Genomic DNA, 24,757 nt, shown 5'->3' with positions numbered 1-24,757 from the left:
CCATCCGACTCTCATGGGTCGCATAAAACCACGACATATCCTCATCATTTACCATCTTCGTCTTGGTCTTATTTTTTTTGTTTTCCTCTTCTCGTTGGGATCAACTCTCCTCCCGAATCCTTCCCATCACAACGATGAACAAAAAAGTATTTTTCATTTTCCTCGGTCCTTTTCTCCCCGTTCCGGTCTCGCTTCTTTGTTTGAAATAACACAATTAAGAAATTGTATATTTTTTCGCCTTGCTCCTTCCGTCGGTCGGACTTCTGTTTCTTGTTTAAGGTAGAACACTTCCACGGTAAACGACTAATCGATCAGATTCGACCCTCTCGAACTTCTGTGAAACTTTGATCGCTATGGACAATTAATTCGAGGTTTTGAATATTTAATATCGAATGGCTGAATTTTACCAAAAATTTCAAAGATTGACCACAGTGAAAGAATGTGCAAAGTTTCATAGAAACCGAAGAGAGTTGAGTTTGAGTTTCGTTTTTTTTTGTTTTCTATTTGTCATGGAAATGCTCTCGGTAGATTTTTGTTCAAGACTGTTTGAGTGAGACTTTTGATTCTAGAAGTTTGACGCATATATGTGTAAAGATGCTTTTGTGTGTTGGTAGCATCAATGGATACTGGAATGAGAAAAATGAAAAATATTTGTCCCATGTGTCGATGGTGATTTTCATCAGACGGTGAGTTCCATACAGTCGTGGCGTAATTTTAGCAGAAGATTTTTTACTAGCTATTTGAAAACAAAAAGTGCTCATCATTATCTTTGATTACACTCTCTTTTTTTTTTAAATTAATTACCGTTTGATCGAAAGATCAAATAAATGTTCTGCTGTCATGCAAATTGTTGACTTCTAAGAAGAAGTAGTATAATCCGAGAACTCGTCCCATTGTCACGGGTTTTGATTCTACCAAATACATGCTTCACTCATAAAACCAATCAACTTGAAACTCATTGAAAATTTGAACCACTCAGATTTTCCTCAATCCACGAGGAAACATCCAACCGAAAATGGCTGATGAAAAGCAAACAGAACACATCTCAATTTCCGCTGCAATGGGTCAGCATTTTTTCAAACGCTTCCTCTCAGTCTCACTCCCCACTTCCACGACACTAGAATAGTGTAGCTATTTGCAGTATCCAACCGCAACGATTTCTTTGTTTTGATTCCGCTTCGGTCTCGGCAAGCACTCCACGGAAATGTTTTGTTCTGCCAAAAATGGGAAATGCCCCCACCACCCACCACACTCTCCCCACAATTCGGCGTTCGCCAGTCACAACAGACAGTGTTCTACTCTAGTTCTTCGAACCAAAACGCGTAGGACGTGTTACGGTGATAGGGCGGCGATAGTGAGTAGCAACTCTGGTGACTGGCACGTTTCCCTGGCAAGGAAGAAAGTGGATTTTAAGTCGAGGAAAACGCTCCATTTCATGCGTTGAAAGTGCAATTTTCACCCTCGATTGAGCCGACGACGATGATGATGATGATGATTATGATGATGGCGGGAGCAGAGAGCGACGTTCCCGTATTGGTAATTGTGATCTAATTCAGTTCGGCGATTGAAACTGGTAGAAGAATGAAAGCAGCAAGGGTGGAGACGAGATATTGATTCATTGCAAAGATTGTTTAATTAAGATTGAGATCCACAACAAAAGATGCTCGACGGGGACGGTCTTGAGATTGATTGATTCGATGATTTCAAATCGGGAACTTGTTTGAACAAAGGATGTTTGTGGCAGGTTGGCATTTCTTTACAATTCTTCAAATTTTTTCTTGCAGTTGTTGATTTGTTCGATCTGGATGAAAAAAAAAATGAATATATATTGAAATCATTTAAAACTCTAACAGTAACTGAATTGGACTAATTGAAGGAAGCAGGCAGTATTAAAATTAATTACTGAAATATATATGGAGTTATGGAACGAATAGCAAACCATGATAAACACAAATACCAACCACAAGTGCATTTCTCGTACCCACTGGATTTATTTCCAGCTATGTATGCGTCATTGTATAAAAGAAATCACGTTTACAAATAATGCAATTGGGAAAATCAAGTGAAAAAATAGCATACGTTGCATATAAATGCTCTTTTACTGCGACATATTCACTGTCCTGCCCATGTTTTTTTGACCTAGGATTTTTTTTTACTATAGTAGGAGTCATATAAGGCGAAATCGAAAATGAGGCATGTAACGAAAATGGGACATTTTTCAAACGCATATTTCTCAAAACTATATATGGGAAATCTGTCATGCAAAATGTTATTCGAAGGAGAAATTATTCAGCAATTTTTTGGTGCATAGTACAAATAGTGGAAATAGTCAAACAACTAAGAAATTTAACGAACACAACTAAAAACCAAACTCGCACAGCTCCAGCCCATGTTCTAACGGCGGAGTTGATCGGAGCTCAGAGTAACGCTATAATGAGAGGAGGCGAAGAATAGCGCCCATAAAAAAACGACTGCCAAATCGCTTCCACCGTCATCACATTCTCTATTTAGCCGTCAAGCTGCTTGGGATTGGGCGATATTCACGGAAAGATCGATCTCGACGGATCGATTTTATTCACGGTACTAGAATCGATCCGTCGATTAAATTGGTAACAAATAATCGATCTTTGCAGGATCGATCTTTTTTGGGGTCTCCCTTAGGTAGCTCAGTCGGTAAATGCGCAGCTACAAAGCAAGATCATGCTGGAGGTGGCTGGGTTCGATTTCCGGTCTGATCTAGGAAATTCTGGGTTGGAAATTTTCGACTTGTTCTTGCCACTCAATTATACAAATGCAAAAATGGTACAGGCATCGAAAACTCCCATCACGCGGTTTTTTCGCAGTGTCGTAGCGTTCATGAGCAATGGATTCGTCGTCGGATGAAGAAGAGATACTTTTGCTAGTTTCGTTAAAAGCAGAGGAAAATGCGTTGAAGTCGGAAATCTGTCATCTGGTCTGCCTGCAACATTTTTCATAGAATTTTAAAGAAAGTTAGACAGACAGACAGACAGACAGACAGACAGACAGACAGACAGACAGATAGACAGACAGACAGACAGACAGACAGACAGACAGACAGACAGACAGACAGACAGACAGACAGACAGACAGACAGACAGACAGACAGACAGACAGACAGACAGACAGACAGACAGACAGACAGACAGACAGACAGACAGACAGACAGACAGACAGACAGACAGACAGACAGACAGACAGACAGACAGACAGACAGACAGACAGACAGACAGACAGACAGACAGACAGACAGACAGACAGACAGACAGACAGACAGACAGACAGACAGACAGACAGACAGACAGACAGACAGACAGACAGACAGACAGACAGACAGACAGACAGACAGACAGACAGACAGACAGACAGACAGACAGACAGACAGACAGACAGACAGACAGACAGACAGACAGACAGACAGACAGACAGACAGACAGACAGACAGACAGACAGACAGACAGACAGACAGACAGACAGACAGACAGACAGACAGACAGACAGACAGACAGACAGACAGACAGACAGACAGACAGACAGACAGACAGACAGACAGACAGACAGACAGACAGACAGACAGACAGACAGACAGACAGACAGACAGACAGACAGACAGACAGACAGACAGACAGACAGACAGACAGACAGACAGACAGACAGACAGACAGACAGACAGACAGACAGACAGACAGACAGACAGACAGACAGACAGACTGCGAATGTGCACTGATGGTATCAAGCTGATGGCAGCAAAGAACCACTACAAGGCCGTTGAACTAATGTTGAAGCAGAAAAAATTGGAGTATTTCTCCCACGATATCGTGGCAGATAAGCCGCTCAAGGTGTTCTCGCGTAAACTGCCCAACATGCGAACCGCTGCGCTGTCGGAGGTACTGAAGGAGCACGGTCTTCGAATTTAATCGGTACGACACCTCCCGTAAGTATCGTGACCAGCTGTATTAGGTCCACCTCGAGCGAAACTCAACGTGTCTCAATGACCTTCAGTGCATTCGGGCCCTTTTCCACATCTTGATTAGTTGGGAACGTTATGAACCGCACAACCGTAACATTACCCTCATTACATTGCTCAAAATTCCTAATGTTTGGGCACTGGACCAAAAATTGCCACATAGCTCATGCAACATGCACATGGCTCAAGCAACATGCACATTTTCCAAAACGTACGGAATTTATGAATACCCGCAAAAGGGCCTCCACGCAAAACCAGCTAGGTCGGCAGAAGGTTCCAGCACGCAACGAGTAGAAATTCCCCGCCATTACCCAATGGCGTCTGATTCCGGTGCTTCCGCCACTTCCACTCAACAACCGTTTTGCTGGTGCTGTATCGGTCTTGCCAACAGCTGGGGTGCATAACACTCCGGTAAACTCAACTCAACCGCTGCATTTCTAAGCACCTCTCCACCTCCGGTGCTATCGTGGCAGCATTTAGGTTAGGTGCTCCCCCTTCACCAGCGATCGAGAATGCACACACTCTGCTTTTAACGGTGGAACTTGCTACACTCGTGACAGAAATCATCATGATCCAGCGCACCTGAAGGACCCAAGCAGAACAGTTTCATGCTGCCATATGCTTCATCAATAAGTATGGACCGTGAAGTCATCAAAATTGTCAAATGGAACGCTTGTTTGAATTCCTCAACGAACGAAACATCGATATCGCCATAATCACCGAAACGCACCTGAAGCCCAAGATTAACGTCTTTCTTCCCGATTTCCGGCTTGTGAGTATGGATCGAACCAGCTGTGGGGGAGGAGGAGTAGCCATCGCTCTAACGCGGAACATCAACTGTCGGCTGCTGCCGAGTTTCCTGCTGAAGTTTATCGAAGCCGTAGGGGGTGGAAGTTTCTACTCCTGTAGGCTCCTTCACCATCGTTACTGCCCCAAACAAGTCAACACCAGGGATGGGTTCGGCAGCAGACCTGCGAATAGTTATTGTCAAGCTAACAGGACGGCGGGAAAACTTCATCATCGCTGGTGACCTGAACGTCAAACATCGTCGACGCAATCAAAACGGCAGCATCCTGAACAACGACCTGCAGGAAGCGCAGTACAACATCTTGAGTCCGCATACTCCCACCCGGTTGAGTCGGTCCATCGATATCTTCATCAACAAAATGGCCAACAACATCTCGCAACCTGTGGTTTACCAAGGACTCAGTTCGGACTACTATCCGGTGGTGGCCGAAGTGGGTTCCTCCGTGAACCGATTCGAAGTTTCCCGACGCAACTATCACCGCGTTGACACCAGTGTCGACTATGACGTCCAGCCGGAAACGACCGACGTCTTCGCTCCATCGATGAAGCGATTTTTGGCACGCTGTATGGAGTGACCAACCCCTTGGATTGACCACTAAAGGCTGACTAAAAGTTAATTGGTACGCACAAAAAAAAACCTGTAATTCGTAATTCGATAAGTTGAAAAAGTCCATTCATGGTTGCTTTACAGTACTTCTATTAAAGTTTCAAATTTACAGCATTAGATGGTTACATTTCTCTAGTTCGAACAAAATCTCGAACTTTCCTCTTGATGGAGCCCATCAGCGCCCGCACAGTGGAAACGGACACGGAATCAGCGCATTTCTTCCATTTTGCTCGCATTTGATGGATGTCCTTGACTGCCCTACCGCTTCATCGAAGTCGCTGCTTTGAAATTGCCCAGTATTTTTCGATTGGCTGAAATTCCGGGCAATTTGGAGGATTCATTAGCTTGAGGAAAAATCGATCTTGTTGGCAGCATACCACTCCAGAACCACATTGGAGTAGTGGCAGCTGGCTAAATCGGGTCAAAAGATGACTTTGCCACTATGCTTGCGGATGAACGGCAATACACGCTTTTTCAGGCATTCTTCGATGTAAACTTGGGATGTCATCGTCGAGGATGTGACGAATGGTTCCGTTTTCAGGCCATAGCTGCAAATCGCTTGCCAAATCATGGCCTTCATCGTGAACTTGTTGGCAAACACAAACTTGAATCTTACCGGCACATCCCCACGTCCAGGCGCAAATGTAAAACTTTTGACCGGGAAGCTGCTTAAAATCGAGTTTGACGTATGTTTTGTCATCGATCAAAGTGCAACCCTTGTGTTTCGTCAAAACACGATCGTACAAGAGCCTTGCACGCTTTTTGGCCATGGAATTCTACTGGCTTTATACGATTTGTATCCTTCCCTGGAAGGATGTTCCGCACCGTTTGAAAGTTGGCGTTGTACCTTCTGGCCACATCTCGGATCGAAAGACCGGGGTTGGCTTTAACGCACCTCAACACCTTGCTGCGCAGCTGACGATCCCTGGTTCCAGTTTTTTCGTAGGTCCGCTGATTCCTTTCCACACTCATGGTTTGCTTGTTGGTTTTGAGCACTCGACAAACTGTTGTTTTCGGCATCTTCAGCACTTTAGCCAACTTGGAACCGGACCACTCAGGATTTTCCAGGTGTTTGTGCACAATATTTTTCTTCTTTCGACTTCCATTTGACGTTATTTCTGAATGCGATCGACTACTTTGATCAAACTTGCACCAGTTGTTCTCTATAGAAGTGTAAACAAACCACTGTCAAAGACTTTCGATTCCCAACACTAGAGGCGTGCTAGCGGCACGCGAGGAGCGTATGAATTAACTTTTAAGCAGCCTTTATTACGGATGTTCTGTATCTTCCGGAGAACGGTCCTATGGCCATCCGAGTCCAAGTTTATGTCACGACCCCAAATTCTTTCTTATATCAATATAATATTTTCTAAAAACTCCAGAGCTCCAGGGTCAGTTTCGTGGATCGACCACGTTTACGGATGTTCTGGATCTTGTCTCCAGGATCAAAAATCAAAATTATATATATATATATATATTCAGCAACTAGTAAAACCTATAAACACATCTTAGAAAAAACGTGCACCGACTCTTTTCGTTGAAGTTGGGGACCCTATTTTCAGTATATTTACAATCAAATTAATCTACAGACTTTTAGAATTCAAGTGTCAAAATTCACCAAGAAATGGCTAAGTGAACAATGACGTATAGCTTAAGATCATCTGCATAAATGAGCTTGCATTTAACTTCCAACAAAGCTGCTACATCGTTGAAGAATAACGTAAACACAAGTGGACCCAGGTTACTTCCCTGAGGCACCCCAGAGGTGCTGGTAAACGTAGAAGAGACACAAGATCCTAGTCGTACTGGAAGAGTTCGTCCAGTCAAGTAGGAATGTAACCACGACCTAAGTTGCTCAGACGCTCCTAGTCGGGAAAGCTTGCATAATAATACTTTCTGGTCGATTTTGTCGAATGCGGCTTTCAGATCAGTATATATGACGTCGACTTGTGCCTTATCCTCCATCCGGTGATGCATTTACTGGTGAAATCCAAAAGGTTAGTAGCTACCGATCTATCGGGAATAAATCCATGCTGGTCAGTTGAAATGTAGTTCTTCGAGCGATTCAGGACAGATTCGCTCAAGATGATCTCAAACAGTTTGGACGCTGCCGAAAGACTGGACTGGTGATACCTCGATAGTTCTTAATATCCCGTTTATTGCCAGCTTTGAAAACAGGAAACATATACGACTGCTTCCACAATGTTGGGAATATTCCTTGCTCAAAAGATGCATTAAATATGGCTGCTAAAGGTTTTTCTAAGGCAGCTGAGCAACGGCAGAACACTACTGCCGGAATTCCATCTGGACCAGGAGAGAGTGAGGTTTTCAGTCTCCTTGCTGCTGAAAGTACTACATATATCCCGAGTTATTTCGAATGTGCTCAGTTCCACTAAGTCACTAGGCATATCAGAGGCAGCAGATTCAGCTTCAACGTTACTTCCCAAGTAAAATTGTAAGTTTTATAGTGGTTTTAAAGCATGCTACAAGTCTAAATCATGGTCTACAGAACCCTCATAAAACCAACATTGTTACTTGGGTTGTCATATTTTCATCGAAGACAGATGCAAAGTTTTTAGCAAACATCTCACACGCTTCGCTAAGAGAAGTGGACTCTTTCCCATCGAGTAGCATGTTGGACGGTATACTCGAATCTTTCCTTTTGTTGTTGCCAAAGCTCCAAAAATTTCGGGGGTTACGCCGCAAATTCCACTGGACTCTGAGGACGTGTGATTTGTACAAGGCACTGTTAAGTTTAATGTAAGCGATACTGGTCACGCTTCGTGTCAGCTGTTCTATGATGACGTAGCTTTCTCTGGACTGCGTTACGCTCACGCTTCAGCACTCTAAGCTGAGGAGTACTCCAAGCTGGGGAAATTGGTCGTCTTTTGAGAGAAACATTTGTTCCAACCAAGGTTGAATATTGCTACAGAAACGCACAGTCAAATCATGAACATCAATGCATTCAAACACATCGGCCCAGTCTTGATCAAAAAGATACTGCAGTAATGAGACATAATCAATTTTCTAGAAGTCTAGAAGCCCTGCTCTATCATCCACGTTGCAAGCTGGGTGAGATGGCCAGTCAAGTGGATAAGGTAGCGCCAGAATTAAGGAAGGATGGTGAGCATCAATAGGTAAAAGCGGCACAGCGGATTCATCGATATCGAAATCATTTTCACTGTTGCAAAATACCAAATCCAGCGTGCGGCCAAGTTCATTTCGGACTGTATTGTGTTGACTGAGATTAACGAAATCCATTCCATCAACGAGAGCAATACTTGCAGCGGTCAGTGAAGATGTTTCGGTGAGGTAGACCCTGTTGTCATCGATTCCCCACTGCAGACGAGGCTGATTATAATCGCCACAAACAAGAATCTTATCATCACAAAATGCCTTGTCGCACAACTCTTTAAGGCAATATGGGCTTCCATAACTTCGACGTCGCGACTTCGGTCGGGTGGGATTACACAGCGCATAAATATAGTCTATAGCCATGTAAGTCCAGTGATACACAGACTTGTTCCAGTCTAGTACCGTGTCTGACATTCGCAAATGAGCTGACATAACGTTGCGTCACAGCTATCAGCACGTCACCAAAGCATGTTTTATCGCTGTTGCGTAAGTTGCGATCATAGCGAAACACGTTGTAGCCAGGTCCAAAAATCTGAGTCAAATTGATTCTATCGTCAAGTCCGCTTTCAATCAATATGATAACGTCATACTCGCAACCAGCAGCAGCCAGGAATAGATCATCAATTTTTGTCCGAATACCTCGTACATTTTGGTAGTACAACCAGATCCGATTTTCAGTCGAACCAGCCGGTTGTTGCTCTTGAAGCGGTGAGGCGCTGGAAGCAACGGACGAATCAAGAGCGGAACTGGTGATGACTCGAACATAGTTGCCTTGAGTTGCGCCCACCCACAGGTCCAGGACGACTGCAGGACGATGACTGGATTAACTCGACTGTGGCGGGAGAGGAAGGGGCTTCCGTAGTGCCAACTTCAATGCGTCCCAGAGTGCTCAGGTGACAGACGGGCGATGGATGGTTGAAGGCAAAGATGGTCAAAGATGCTGGAGCTACGCTAGTCGTTACCGGAGAGCTATGACGGTGAAGTGCATCATTTAAAGCTGCTGAACATCTTTCGTTTGGTAGACCTGGCCATAAATAGGGTAGAGAACTACTTCGGCCTAATCGCCCATTTTAGGCCTATCGAGCAGAAAACTTCAAATAAATCCATGATTTCAGAGTTAACAAGTCAATTAAACGTTTGGTACGATACTTTAGTTAATAAGCTACCGAACGAAATCAATTAGAACGTGTTATATGAAGGTTTGCACCCATTATTCCCAAAAACAAAAGAAGCGCTCCGACTGAATCCATTTTTATCTTCATCCGATAGGCCGAAGTGAATTCAATGGCGTTTCAATTACGTTTCAATGCATTAGGCCAAGTTTAGAATCAGTAGGCCGAGTTTGGCGTCAAGAAGCAGTGTTAGACTGACAATATCTCAACGATTGGTTTCTCTTTATCAAATCTTACGGTACGTAAGGAAAGGTAAATAAATTTGGAAGCCATCAGTAATAATAACATTCCTAAACTGTGCTAGATTAAGAAAGAGTAAGTGCGGGTTGTGCTTAATAGGCTGGAAATGGGGTAGTTAACCCTAGTGCCGCGTTTTGACGAACAGATACATTGGAAACACTGAAACGGTCTGAAAACCTAGGGCTTTTAGAATCAATGCGCTTGGCAGGAAGATAAGAGATGTGGCTTTCCGGATGCTAAAAGTACGGTGTGGATGGTAATCAGCCTCGATCGGCCTAAATGATTTCAGTTATCGTCACACGGTCTAGGTCCTAATGGATGGAATTTGCATCTATAACACAACGATCCAATTCAAATAAACGAGTAACGGATGAAAGATTCTCATGATTATCCGCTAGACTGATTCCTGTAATACGGTGATCATGGTTACTTATGCAACCAAGGCGTGGAATGCTTGAAAGTGCAAGGAGAATGTGCGTCAACATTCAATTAGTTTCCGAAATAGCAGAAATCATCACTTTATATGTGCCTTATAGGTATACAAATAAGAAGTAGATTTTTTTTGCAAAAAATGGATTAGCTCCTTGGTAAGCGAACGAAATCCCAGACGGTATTATATAAACAAACAAATTAAATTTGTCTAGCAAGGATGGTAACAAACTAAAGCTAAATGTTTCTTAAGTATTTTTTAGTATTTCCAGGAAGCTTAGATATCAGTATGAACTTTCTCTGTGCAACGCGAGAAATACATTGTTTAGAGTGGGATTCCCCTAGCAGACATAGATTAAAACGATTTTTTTGCGATGAAAAAAACAGATTGAAAAAAAAAATTGCATTACTATAGCACCAGCTCTGGAGTGAGAAGAGGGATTCTCACTCCGTGTTGCCAGAACCAACAGAGTGCAAGATGTAGTGTTGTCCAGAAAGCATTCGATTTATCATACTAACACAACACTAATTACCTTGAAGTCTAATAAAAAAGCGATCTGCAGCAAAATTTTAGCTGATAAAATTTCACATGAGAATCTATAGCAAGATAATCCGTAAATTATTATGATCAAGGGCTAGAACGATGAGAAAACAAAAAGTTCACTTTTCCCATAGTAATTTCCATATAAATACAGAGGGCCAGTGCAGTATGTAGTTCACATTCAAATAAGCCCAAATTTTAGAGAGATTTATCACAACCTGATTTGGGATCGATTGAGCTTAAGCCAGTAGATAGTCTGACCCCGCCGAAATCATCCACTTACTCACCTCCTCCACCACCCGATCGTACTTCCTCAGCAGCGGCTTATTATCGATGAGTCTACATTCCTTCTCCAGTTCGGAATTCTCCTTCCTGAGCTGCTTCTTCCTCTGCCACAACTCACACAAATACTCCAGATGCTCCTCGTTCGCTCCACGAACCTCGTTCAAAACTTCCGACTTTGTGTGGAGCTCATTTTGAATCGCACACCACTTTTCCCGAACATGCACCACCTTCGATAAGTCACTCTCGTACTGGGACTTAGCCACAGCCACCTGTTTGATTATTTCGTCTATTTTCTCCCCCTTTAGACTAACCTCCACCTGCAGATAGTTGAGGTTTTCCCGACGGATCTTGATTTTGTACCGCTTTTCAAGCTGTTGGTCGCGAGTTTTTAGCAGAGCCTTTTCGTGTAAGTTCGAGAGCAGCTTTTGACGATGTTGACTCAGAACGACTCTGGCTGAGTTCATTTGGTCCAAGAGGGCTTCGATCGCGGCAGGGGATTTTGATTGGCCAGTTTTGTCTACGGTTGAAAATCCTAGCTTGAGAAGTTTTTCCCTGTTTGTTTCCAACGATTTATTGAAATTTGTCACCATTTGAGCGTGTTTGTCCTGTAGAGGTTTCAAAGTTTCCGGGGAAAAGTTGATGTACGATTTACGCGGTGACTGTGACGCAGTATCAAATCGATTATTGCTCATTTTTCGAGTGCTTTGAGAACTCAGTAAATTCCGTGGAATGCTCGACTGCCGTCGAATTCTCGCTTTGGTGCCTGATTCCTCATCAGTTTCCTTCTTCCCTGCCTTTAGCTCTTTGTTTTCGATTTCCAGGCTGCCTTTGGATAACGATTCTGTTGAAAAATTAGCTTCAATCAACTGTCGAACTCATCACATATTTGGATAGAAAACATACTTTTATCGGGCGTATCATCGCCAAAAAGGGCTGTCAGTATGTTAAAGCTTGTAGAAGCTTGAGCTTCAGACGATTCTAGGATGATGGGCATTTCTGAGTTAAAATCAAATGACGTTGAAAATGTCGGCACACACCGTTCTGAGCCTACTTATGAGCAGCAGAAAATAAACAAAACAAATCACGTTCCTCTTCTGGAAATTCCCTCCCATTACACAACCCATAATTAACCACAAATCATCCACATCCCCCTGTCCCCATCGTCCAACGAATGTCCTCACCTAAATGTCCTTGCCAACCGTGGATAAAAACACGTTCATTACGATAACGACAGCTTAATTAAATCACTCCAGAATCGATAAATCATTAAAATGCTCGGGACAAAAACGCTAACCATTACGTAACATATGTTCCCATTAGTGGGACCCTCCTTCCCTACGAGTAGACAACGGCGACCACGCACAAATGAGTCCTTCCTGGCCGGCAGCTTATCTGTCTTATCTATATCGTCGTAACACGTTTCAACCCCGCATGCATAGCGCGTAATGAACGACACCCTCCGGGGCGGCTGACCAGTCCTCCCCCTTCCCCCACCCCATCAAGGATATTCCTTCGTGCTCAGCCGTAAAGTAGGATCAAACGCATCAACGACAGCCATAATGTACGTAATCATGTCCAGCCAGTGAGGCAAAGTGCAAACAACCACTGCTAATGAAAATAGACCAGCGATGGTCGTAAATTATTTCCAGACGAGAGATAATTAGAAGGCGACAACATGTTTTCCCAACAAACGACATACGTTGGTTGGAAGAGCTCAACAAGTAGACTTCATCAAGATGTTGTAGGAAGTGCAGATGATGATGGTGATCAAATTCCGTAGGATGCGAAAGTTTGGCGTCTTTCTTGGAAAATGGTCAGGGCTGTCGGGCTGGAGGAATGTTTCGGTCGACTGGACGTAAGATGAAAGGACTTCCAAGTAGGTGTTTGGTTCACTTGTTTTGGTTAATTTGAATGGACAAGTTGTGAGAATGTAAATTACAGAGCAGGGTTTTTTTTTTATGTATTCTCGTCAATCCAAACATTTGTATGGTGCTTTTTTAATGAATAATGTTGATTTATACAAGGTGTTTGTTTGGTTGCGTTTGATTGCTTTAAAACTTCTCAGGTGAACGGCAACCTGTTTATATTCAGCATAATTTCCATTTAGAGATGGACAAAACAGCTCTGTTTACTGAACGGTTATGAGCCGTTCAGTTCACTGTAAATAACTAGTTCTTTTGAACAGTAGTTCTTCCGGTCCTTTGGAAACTAAATTTTATCATGCGCTTTTAGGTAACTTTTTTTTTCCTATTTAAAATGCGTTTGATTTTTTTTTGTCTGGGATATAAATATACAATATGTATACGTTAAAATAGAGTAAAATTTGCACGTCAATCTATCCATTGGGACAAACTTAACAAATTTCAAAGTTGATACGTGTTTTGAAATGTACCAATAGCGTACCATAGTTACCTTCAAGGATTTTAAACGTACCTCGTTGCCGGAAAACCCGTGTCCCGCTGGATAGACATACGATTTCAGCAATGACCAAGTCGATCGACCAGATTTCTATGGAAATGTAACGTACCAAATTCGTAGTTTACGAATCTGTAATTCACTTTTAACGTATCACTTATTTTCACTTAAATGCTTATACTAATCTTTTTAAATCGATTTATATATGAATTCTGGACACGGAATTGGATTCCTCGGAAAATTTAAGCCCGGTTTCATATAAAAAACATTATACTTAAGTGCAATCTAGCCAATTTGAGGACCAAAAACCGTTATACTAATTTCGAACAAAACCGTTAATTTCATGAATAATTATGGAGACGCACGGTGCTGCATTGAAAACTCCATCATGAGAAATGCCTTGATAACTTTCTGATCGGTAATGACCAACGTACCTAACTAGAATGCACTTTCTGATATAATTTACCAGTGATTAAAAAAAAATAATATTATTAATTTATTAGTATATTTTTCAAGGATGCAAATAAAAAAATAAACTGTTTTTGGTCTTCAAATTGGCTAGAATGCACTTAAGTATAATGTTTTTTTATATGAAATCGAGCTTAAAATTTTCAAGAAATCCAATTCCGTGCCCAGAATTCATATATAAACCGATTTAAAAAGTTTACTATAAGCATTCAAGTGAAAATAAGAGGTACGTTAAAAATGAATGACAGATTCGTAAAGTACGCATTTGGTACGTCACATTTCCGTAGAAATCTGGTCGATCGACTTGGTCATTGCTGAAATCGTATGTCCATCCAGCGGGACACGGGTTTTCCGGGAAGCTTTGAGGTATGTTCAAAATCCTTGAAAGTACGCTATGGTACGCTATTGGTACATTCCAAAACACGTATCAACATTGAAATTCGTTAAGTTTGTCCCGCTGGATAGATTGACGTAAAATTTGCACCAACTAACAGTGTTCACTCGGCTGTCGACAGAAACAGGCCACTCTTGATGTGTGCCACGCGATCGTCTGTTAACTCGGCAGCAACCATTGTGTGGACCTCCTCATTGATCTTCATCAGTAGTTCTAGTAGTAGTAGTTCAATCCGTGCATCGTCGACTTTGGAAAGCAACCGTTTCGTGATGAGTGTGTGAGAGCTGACCACGTTTTGCGTCCATTACTGCAATGGAAGCGCTCTGCCCCCCGTTGGTGATACTGCCATACAACTAAACCACTGCAAGCGGCTCCAGTGTTTATTGTGTTGTACCTTTTGACTATAGTTTTACGATGTTTTGTATAGTTAACAAGAATCCTCGGCTCCGTAAACTTAATTCGATTGAGCCTTATCAAATAAATTAATAAACAACACGCCGACTGACGAAACGATTTTATTTTGCCCTCTCCGAACTCTATGAAACTTCGCGTAATTGTTCGCTAGGAGCAATGAACCAAGTTTGTGCTGAGATTAGGACATTTTGACTCTTTCCTAATTTTTTCAAAATAACGTGTTCGATATTTTCAATGAGTCATAGTAAGAAAACGGTTCATCCAGCAAGCCATATAGAAAAAAATAGGCTTGACCTTCTCCGATTTGCATGAAACATTGCACAATTGATTGTTATGAAAACATTTGTCACATTTGATGATTGTATGATGATATGGAACTACCTCAACTGTCGATAGACTGTGGATAAATGAGAATTTCCTTCCAACTATAGAATCATACAACCGGTCAAAAGACAGGCGATACAACAGGAGGATGCTTCAAATAGTAGGGAGAAGAGCCTGCTCTCTATTCCCGAAATGTTAAAGACAGTGAGTTGAAATTTCGACTCTTCCCATCCATTTCGCTTCAATCGGGTGCCCTGGTGGACCCTCCCCAACCCAGCATTTAGCAATTCATATAATAATATAATATCAATTATATAAAAAAAATTACTTACTTTTATGATGAAGTAACTTACTTACCGAAACTTACTTTTTTTGTCCTTTGTGAAATGCACGCAGAGCTTGTTTCCTTTAATATAAGTACTTAAGCGATTCAAAAGTTCTCTGCTAAAGTATTTTGAGCGTGCATCTTACAATTCGAGTTCCCATTAACTGCGTTCCTATTCTTCTTGGCAGTTTCTTTACTATTTTTTCTTTGTTTTCAATTAACCGAAAGTAAAATTTAACTCAAAATGTATCATGAAATAGATAAGTGAAACCCATAGCATCCATGGGTTTAAAAGGTTTTGGCGTCCTGAACATCATTGCAGAAACCAGCAAATTTGTGGATAGTAAAGATCTCGAGTTATCGAATCAGCATTTACAAAAAAATAATAAGAACACTAGTGTCTAGTGAGAGAATTACGAACTTAATTGTCCACAATTCAAATGGCTTTAGCCTACACACTTAGAAATTTTCGCCGACTTCGGTAATTTTTACCGAAATCTGAACAGCTGAACTGTTCGGTAAAATTTATGCAATTTAATTCAATTGCTTTTCAGTTACTTTTAAACAAAATCTACACTAAAATGACAAGGTTTGATCGTTTAAACAAGGTTGAACATGTTTTGAAATTATTTTGGTAATTTAATGGACTTTAAAATGAAGGTCAAAGTTTTACCGAACGTTCAGCTGTTCTGATTTCGGTAAAATTTACCGAACACGAAAACAAAATCTGTGTGTGTACTGAACAACAATATAAAAAAACAGCAACTTTGTATTTAGCAAAGATCACGAAAGGTCGCGCAGTATTTACACAAAATTTATAAGAACACTTGTGCAACATGGCGAGAAAATTCCGTATACAGCATGTACACGAAATTTATAAGAACACTAGTGAGAATTCCGAACTTAACTGTCATCAATTGAAAATGCCTTTACCTCCTGAACAACATTGTAGAAAACAGCATATTTGTATCTAGAAAGGATCTCGAAATATCGACCTAGCATTTATACGAAATTTATAAGAACGCTATTGCCTGCTAGCGAGAGAATTTCAAACTAAACTGTTAGCACTGCAAAAGGTTTTAGCCTCAAGAACAACAATGCAGAACACAGCAAAGATCTCGATATGTCTACACAGAATTTTCAAGAAATTTATAAGAATACTAGTGCAACCTTCAGAGATTATTTCGAACTGAATTGTACACAATTCAAAAAGCCAAGACTTCCTGAACAACAGTGCAGAAAACAGTACCTTTGTAAACAGCAAAGGTCTCGATATATCGACCCAGCACTGACGTGAAATTCATAAGAACACTAGTGCCACAAGAGAACACTTACAGCTTTGTATGAGATGAACTAGCCTTCGGCTAAAAATCTCTATAATAAAGAAAAAACGTTTAATTGAGCGATAGTAAATTTCTAAGTGTACACCTCCCTTAAGCAAACAATTTTATCACTCAAATAAAGTACTCAAACAATTCTAGATAGAGCTGGAATTAGGGCGAAACAGCTTTTGTAAACAATGACTTCTCTCGATGATCTCTAGAAAGCCAAGGCTCGCTCACTCAAATCAAGGTCACCATCTGGTAGGGTAAGGCTTCACCTTCCCGTTGGTTATGTTGGTTTGCGTGGGCGTGCATCGAGTTTCGAGAAATCAACGAGAGAAGTCATTTTTTTTACAAAAGCTGTTACGCCCTAATTCCAGCTCTATCAAAAATTAAGAAATATTCTACAAGACATCAAATTGCTACACTCAATAGTTTCGTCGCAAATAGCCATCTCCAATGATGCAAAATATCATGACACTCACTCGCACTTGTCACCGCATCAACCGACTATCGCCGACAGAACGTTTTGTAACGCAGTGAGAGGTAAAGCCATGGCAAACATCAATCACCAGTAATGGTTGCTGCTCACAGGCAAAACGCAACACTCGCTGCTGATGATGTGAAGCACAACGAAAATTGTAAAGACTAATAGTGAATTCGTTTATTTGTTTTTAAAACCCAGCTCAGGTTGAGGTTCGCACTGACAAAAAATTCGGTTTCGCACTGGGTTGGAACTGGTTCCAACCCCGATAATAAACGAATTCACTATAGGTCTAAGACTAAGTCTTCTGCAGTACGATGATGAGAAAAAGCGAAACGACAGAAGAAAATGTAAACAATGCCTACGCATTCCAAGTTCGTCTCGGCACGCACGACTGTGTGAGTTACAAACAAAGCTGGAAAAATTAAACGGAAGCTGTTGACCTCACTCACCAACACACTCACATAAGCAAGCAAAGCAGCAACTGCTGCAAAACGAGGCCAGATGAGTGCCGTGATTGTCGGGAATGACCAGATCGGTGATGGATCACCACCGAAGACGACATTCACCAGTTGCTTTTTTCTTCTTTCGTCAACTTGAGGCATGGTCATGGAGAGAGCTTCGACGAGCACATTGATAGGAATGTACAAAGCGTTACTACCATCAGCTGTTTGACGATCGTTGTTATTGTGATAGGTTGCAACTATGGCCATGTCCCACTCAGAGTCATGTTATAATAAGAGTCTCGCCAAGAGTGAAGCCAGAAATACCAATCGAACTGTCAAGCGGGGCACCATACAACTGAAGTAAATAAACATTATTGTTCCCACAGCTAGTGAACTACAAGTATTGCATTCATTACTGACAATATTTTAGTAATTTTAGATAAAACACATTTCTTTGCATTATTTAGTACATTGTGGTATTTATAAGTTATACCAAGCACTTGCTTGAACATTTTTCAGGTTCTATAATTGTTTTTGTCTCCCAGAAGCTCCATTATCGACATGCAATTTTTCACTTTTACCGTATGCGTGATAATGTTTGCACCATCGTACAAATACACTCATAAAATAAATCACATAACCAGTGGAAAATATTCATGTGAATTTCACATAACTTTCATGTGATCCCATAATTGGAAATTGCACCACTAAATCACATGAACGTTATGTGTCCAATGAAATCAATATGATTTCTCATATATATATATATATATAAAATCATTATTCTTGTTATTGGAAAAATATGGTGTGCATTCCTAATAGAAACTACGTGAAAAGTTTTTTCAGTGTAAGGTTCCCGTTTCACCTGTGCATACAATGCCTTGGTTTTCTTTGCATGCACGTAACCTATAGCTCATACCGTAGTAGGCTGTGTATAAAAGAAAATGATTTACTTGGTTTGACAGTTGCCCCATGACGAAGTGGCAGCGTATTCGTGATTTGTCCCACGTGCAAATGTCGCAAAAAGACATTTCAATCGCCGTGGGAGTGTCCCTGTGGACCGTCAAAAGGGTTTTAGACCGAGAAAAGAAAGGACAACTATTCGCGAAGGCGGCAACAGGTCGTCCGAGGTCAGCTCGGGTTCCGAGGGTTATCGCTGCTATCAAAAGGAAGATTCGGGTGAATCCAGTGCGTTCAATAAGAAAAATGGCAAAGGAATACGGGATCAGTGACTTTACGGCACGGAAGATCGTAAAGGAAGATTGCGGGGCTAAGTCGAGGGCACGGAAAAAACTCATATGATTACCAACCGCATCCGGGAGCTACGAGTCGAACGATGCAAGACAATTTTGAACTTGTTCAAGCGAAAAAATCCGGTAATCCTGTTCACCGACGAGAGCATGTTTACCGTCGATCCCATATCAAATTCCAGAACCGACCGGTATATTAGTTCTCTTCCGGTAAAAGACGTGGCCGACGAGCACAAGAACGTGTATCTGGCCAAGCATCCTGCTAGCGTTATGGTGTTTGGATTGGTGGCTTCCGATGTCAAAAAAATGGACCCGGTGTTCATTCCAGAAGGCGACAAGGTCAGCACGGAGGTCTACATTGGGATTTTAAGCAAGTATGTTCTTCCGTGGACCAAATGTGGTATTTCAACAAGATGGGGCTCCGTGCCACACCTCGAACCGCACTCAGAAGTGGTTGCAGGAACATCTTCCGTTCTGGGCGAAGGATATGTGGCCGCCATCCAGCCCCGATCTTAATCCGCTGGATTACTCAATATGGTGCGTCATGCGGGCCAAGGCCTGTTCTAAACGCCACCCGACTACAGCAAGCCTCAGACAAACATTGATCCGTTCCTGAAGAGAAATGGATCCAGGCTACATTATTAGAACCTGCCGTGCATTCCGGAAGCGTGTGGCGGCCGTAATTACAGCAAGTGGAAACTAGTTTAAGACTCTGAGAAACATCCCCCCTTTGAATAAATAAAAAAACTCGAAAACGAAAATTTTGAGATTTTTTTTAAATTTTGACATTTTTTAATGGTGCAAACATTATCACGCATACGGTACTCTGACGAAAAATAATTCACAAACAGTGCTGCTTGTTCGCAACACTTTCTTTTGGTGGGACTCTTATTATAACATCGACTCTGGTCCCACTGAGTGCTCCTCCGACTAAAAAACTACAAGGGACAGCCCTATGGGGTTGTACGCAATGGTGTCGTCGGACTACGTGGTCCTATATAATAAATCTTATTTGTTAACTGCTGCAGGAGCTTGTGTTTTGTGTAGGAATAGGAATTTGAGCGGGGTTCTCTCTGTTTATACTCTCTAGTATGACGCGCTTGACATAGATGGCCCACAGCGACTCACGAAGAGCTACTGATTCCGATCAATAGCGGTGCGGCTTCTTCCTCCTTCTATGGATGCTCATGTGGGCTGCAACTCGCTGCGTGCAGGCAGCTTTTCGTTGTGTATTGGAGAACACCACCACTCACCACGCGTTGATTGAATAAACACCGATTGGTGAGACTGGATGGAATACAACTTTGAAATCCGTGTTAGGGAAAAAAAAATATCATTGCAGCAGTTACACATTCGTGCAATTTTCAATAGTGAAATATTGAAAAATTATAGTCATAAATTTTTACAGGTACGTGGAAATATTTCTGATCGATTGGTGATAAAGCTATTGAAATTGGTCTCGGGGCAGCTAAGTTATTAATGTTCAAAATCTTTCATAATTTTGTTACATGTGCCATTTTCGGTTTTCACATAGTGTATCCCCATATAGAAATCACAGACGTAGTCCTACGTCAAAAACAAGGGCAGGACAGTAAATTTGAGTAGCTGCGCTGGAAAGGAGATTTTTCCAAGGTTTATGGAGCATTACATCGTATCAATGTTACAAAAACCATTGTCCCCATACCACATAGGAAAGTAACATATCCTATTTTATTCAATTCTGTTCTAATGAGACCTCGACACCGACAACAAAACCTCACTTCAACTGTCAGTCCCTTTTTACATCGCTTCCAATTAACGTGACGTGTGAAAAATCATGCATCACACTCTTTCGCTGTCTCTCTCTCACACACACACAACACCTACAAATCATCATCCTTCGTCACCTGAATGGCAAACGTGAAACCCCCCCCCCCTGGAATTCGGTTTGCAACGCGGGGGTGACGACGACGAATGATATGTCTGTATATCCAACGTAGAACCGTTTTGCCAGTCTAACTAGAGCGGAACAACCCCAACCAGCCGGGGACTGTGAAACGTGATTGATGATATCATACGAAAATTATAATCATCATCGCTTCCATCCCTCATCCCCCACACCCTCTCTCCAAAACACACTCGTCGTCGATGGTGTTGAAGTCGTCCTCTCGAGTGCTTTGCAATATGTTGTGCACCTTTGTCATTCCATAGGGGAAAAGTAATTAAAGCGCCTCCACCCCCTGCATTTTCCCGAAACCCACCGAGAGGTGCTCGTTAGCGCACAGAAATACCAGCCACCACCGTCAGAAGTGCCACTAATCACTCGAGGCATAAATTATGAAATCAAATCATCATTCATCATAATGATTATCATCATCCGTGCGTACAGTATAATACGGACGCTTTTCTCGCGCATTGGATCCGAATCTTCACGACGGACGAACGATGACGAACGATACGATTCCGTTCGATCCGCTTCCATACATAATTAATTCAAAATCTATAATTCCACCCTCATTTAACGAAGCATTTTCGGTGGCTGTCCCGCATTGTCTGGAACTGTTTTTGCATCCACATTCGTTATCCGTTTGCTCGGACGTGGCATTTGTCTGTAGGTCTGCGGCCTGTTTCAAGGGCCTGTTCCCTTTTGGGGACGTGGGCCGCTCGATTGGCATACGCTGGAGGGCCACGATAAATCCAATCTCGGCACTCATTACTCATTCATTCATTCGATCATTCGTGCGATTCATCATACTGGCGGTGGCTTTGCACTGGAAGAATCACTCCGAGAGTGTGAATTTGATGCTGATGAGGAGTTTCAGACACAACCGACCGACAGTTCAGTCAGATGACTACGGGGTGTGACAACCAATATGATGAAAAGCAATCAAATTAAAACTTAAGGAATGAGCAAATGAGTGATTTGAATATGGTTCTTTAGTTTTGAAAAATTTATCGGTTATTATACATCATCTGAAAGAGCATCGTTTGCTGAATATAATGATATTTTGTTCGATCGTGAAGACTCTCATGTCGTATTTTTATAAATCAAGATTTAAAGCAAAATAACAACTTCACTTTTTGTCACTGAACTGATAAATTGACAGCATGTTCCCATACAAAGGCTCACAGAGGGGCACTAAGATGGTGAATTTTGCTAATGTAATTGTACTTATTGATAATAGTACAAGTAGTAGTAGTAATTGCAGACAGATTTGGTCCGGGAACAGATACAGCGTTGAACATTTCTCGCGTCACTTTTTAAATAGACCAATGTAACATATCCGTCAATCTGAATAAGACAGAGCTCAAAATTCTAGTACTATACAATGTTTGTTTTGATTCGCTATGAAAGTTTGACAGATAAAATGAGGGGTTATTGGATTTTTCTATATTTCGAGGGGTGAATCGATTAGCTTGGGACCGAAGATACTACCAGAGCTGAGCCAAAAAGTTGAGCACGTTTCTTCGGGACCTACTAGTCCCCTAGCAGCACACTTGTCACTGAACAATTGTGGACACTTGTGTACAACTGATTCCGGTCACAATCAAGTATCAGCAACTTATTTCGATCGAATTGTGCCGCTTGGGTCTTAGAGTTACCTCTATGGACGTAGGACTACGTGGTCTTATATAGTAAATCTTATTTGTTAACTGCAGCAGGAGCTTGTGTTTTGTGTAGGAATAGGAATTTGAGCGAGGTTCTCTCTGTTTATACTCTTTAGTATGACGCGCTTGACATAGATGACCCACAGCGACTCACGAAGAGCTACTGATTCCGATCAATAGCGGTGCGGCTTCTTCCTCCTTCTATGAATGCTCACCTGGGCTGCAGTTCGCTGCTTCAAGGCAGCCATTCGTTGTGTACTGGAGAATAATGATCATTGCCACGCGCCGAAAGCACTGCTGCTGCTGATGCCGACGACCGGACATCACCACACACGATAATTTGAACTGAATCCGATCAGCGGTTGTGGGCAGCCTTGATAGCTAACTGCTTGCGGGGAGCCTTTTGTTGTGTTCTGGAGAACACCACCACTCACCACGCTGTGATTGAATAAACACCGTTTGGTGAGACCGGATGGAATTCGACTTTTAAATCTGTGTTAGAAAAATCGCTTTTCGCAGGCAGTCGGTGATAATTTTAATTATGATAGCAACAGTTGCACATTCGTGCAATTTTCAGTAGCGACATTTTAAAAAAAATGTTTAAGTCTTAAATTTAACAGATGCGTAGAAATATTTCTAATATATTGGTGATAATATTATTGAAATTGGTTCACCGGCAGCTGAATTATTAACGATCAAAATCTTTCATAATTTTGTTACATGTTCCATTTTCGGTTTTCACAAAGTGTACCCCCATATAGATATCAAAGACGTAGTCCTACGTCAAAATACTCAACTTCAAAATACAATGCAGCATCCTTTAAAAATCGCATTACTGCTGCCAGTGTTGAGGGATCATCACACAGCATGTCGCGTATGCTATTTGGAAGCCCGTGGAATTCCCGCACGTTCTGATACTGAGGGCATACGCATAGAATGTGCTCGAGGCTGGAGTTATACAACCGACGCAAGTCCTGTGGAACGGCGTTCCACCGAAATTGTGCGAGATCCCGCTGATTCAACTGTTCTGTCCATTTCCTCGTTGTCTCTTTGATCCGTCTGATGAAGAGGGAGTGGTTTTGGGCCCACTCTGCGTCCCAAGCTTCCCGTACTGTGCTCACGATCCAGCGCTTGACATCGTGTAACGGTACTTTGTTGGTATAGCGAGGGGCAGATGGTTCAGCTCCAGCTAGAAAGTCAGCTTCAGAGTTGCCTGGTATTCCGCAGAGCCCCGGAACCCAGCAGAATACCGTGTTTGGTGGCGCGGACTTCATTGTCGCCTGTACCCAGGGATGAGTCGGGGCCTCGGATGTCGTCAGGGCTTGTACGATGCTGTGCGAACCCGTGAGGACCAGGATCGGTCGGTCGGAGTGTGTTGTACCAGCGATGAAGATGGCAGCAGCTAAGTTTGCGGCGGTAAGCTGCAGCTGGTTGGTGTGATGTTTCCGGCTAGACCGATACAGTTCAGCTACAGTCCTTTTCATGGCCACGGAATTGTCTCCGGCTTTGAACCTGTCCTTAATCCGGCTTTCGATTTTCGGTAATGGTGTTTGTCAGCATTTGTCTCCATGCCAGTGGACCCTGGCCACTGGGGGAGATCTTCGTTGGCAGTCGTGCGGAGGAGTCTGTTCCCCTCATCGAGGAGGAAGATCCCTTGATTTCCGGATGTCTTCGAGATGAAAGCAGCGGCTTTGGTTGCAATAGCTGCGGTTATACGGAAGCGGAAAGGTAGGATGCCTGCGTCGATGCATGCAGCGTCAGCGGGCGTGGATGGCAGCAGCCCAGAGACAATCCGGAGGTAGGTGTTGTAAGCTGGTGCTAACGTAGCCAAAAGCTTATCCGTATAGAAGGCGACTGTCAATAATTGCACTTGCCACGTGAAAACGGATGCTGTGGTCGTTCGATCTATTCTGTCGGGAAATGCACCGGATGAGATTGCGGCAATATTTCTTGACTGCACTGAAATGCTGTTCAAAGTTGAGGAATCGGTCAACGAGAACTCCCAGAACTCGGACGGTCTTCTTCAGCGGTATGGACTGGTCATCGATTTTGATCGTTGGTGCGCTAATCCTGATGCTTTTAGAGGCTGATAATTCAAAGCCTACTGAGTGGGGCTCTCATCCTTG

The 24,757-nt window shown here is 42.4% G+C and overlaps 1 protein-coding gene and 1 long non-coding RNA gene across 2 annotated transcripts in view; both read right to left on the bottom strand.

Moving 5' to 3' along the window:
- LOC135711410 (uncharacterized) overlaps positions 1 to 24,757 on the bottom strand; it is a 303,909-nt gene that overhangs the window by 143,880 nt on the left and 135,272 nt on the right. The window lies entirely within an intron of this gene.
- On the bottom strand, positions 1,745 to 11,743 carry LOC135710719 (rho-associated protein kinase 2-like). Its single transcript, XM_065233370.1, has 2 exons — positions 11,204 to 11,743; positions 1,745 to 1,801 (listed from the first exon to the last, which is right to left on the bottom strand). The coding sequence occupies exons 1-2, from the start codon at positions 11,663 to 11,665 to the stop codon at positions 1,757 to 1,759; spliced, it is 507 nt and encodes a 168-aa protein (XP_065089442.1). The 5' UTR covers positions 11,666 to 11,743; the 3' UTR covers positions 1,745 to 1,756.

Source organism: Ochlerotatus camptorhynchus, unplaced genomic scaffold, assembly GCF_037179485.1.
Source record: "Ochlerotatus camptorhynchus isolate MF236.1 unplaced genomic scaffold, CSIRO-AGI_Acam_v1.1 ptg000037l, whole genome shotgun sequence".
NCBI lineage: Eukaryota > Metazoa > Arthropoda > Insecta > Diptera > Culicidae > Ochlerotatus > Ochlerotatus camptorhynchus.
The sequence above is the reverse complement of the archived record's forward strand: the minus strand, read 5'-3'. Positions and strand labels throughout refer to the sequence as shown.

Bases quoted from the DNA above. Each gene is read 5' to 3' on its own strand.
- LOC135710719 (XM_065233370.1), bottom strand. From the start codon at position 11,665: ATGAACTCAGCCAGAGTCGTTCTGAGTCAACATCGTCAAAAGCTGCTC. The intron at 1,802-11,203 runs GTGAGTAAGTGG...TTTTTCATCCAG, and splicing joins ACGATCGGGTGGTGGAGGAG to ATCGAACAAATCAACAACTG.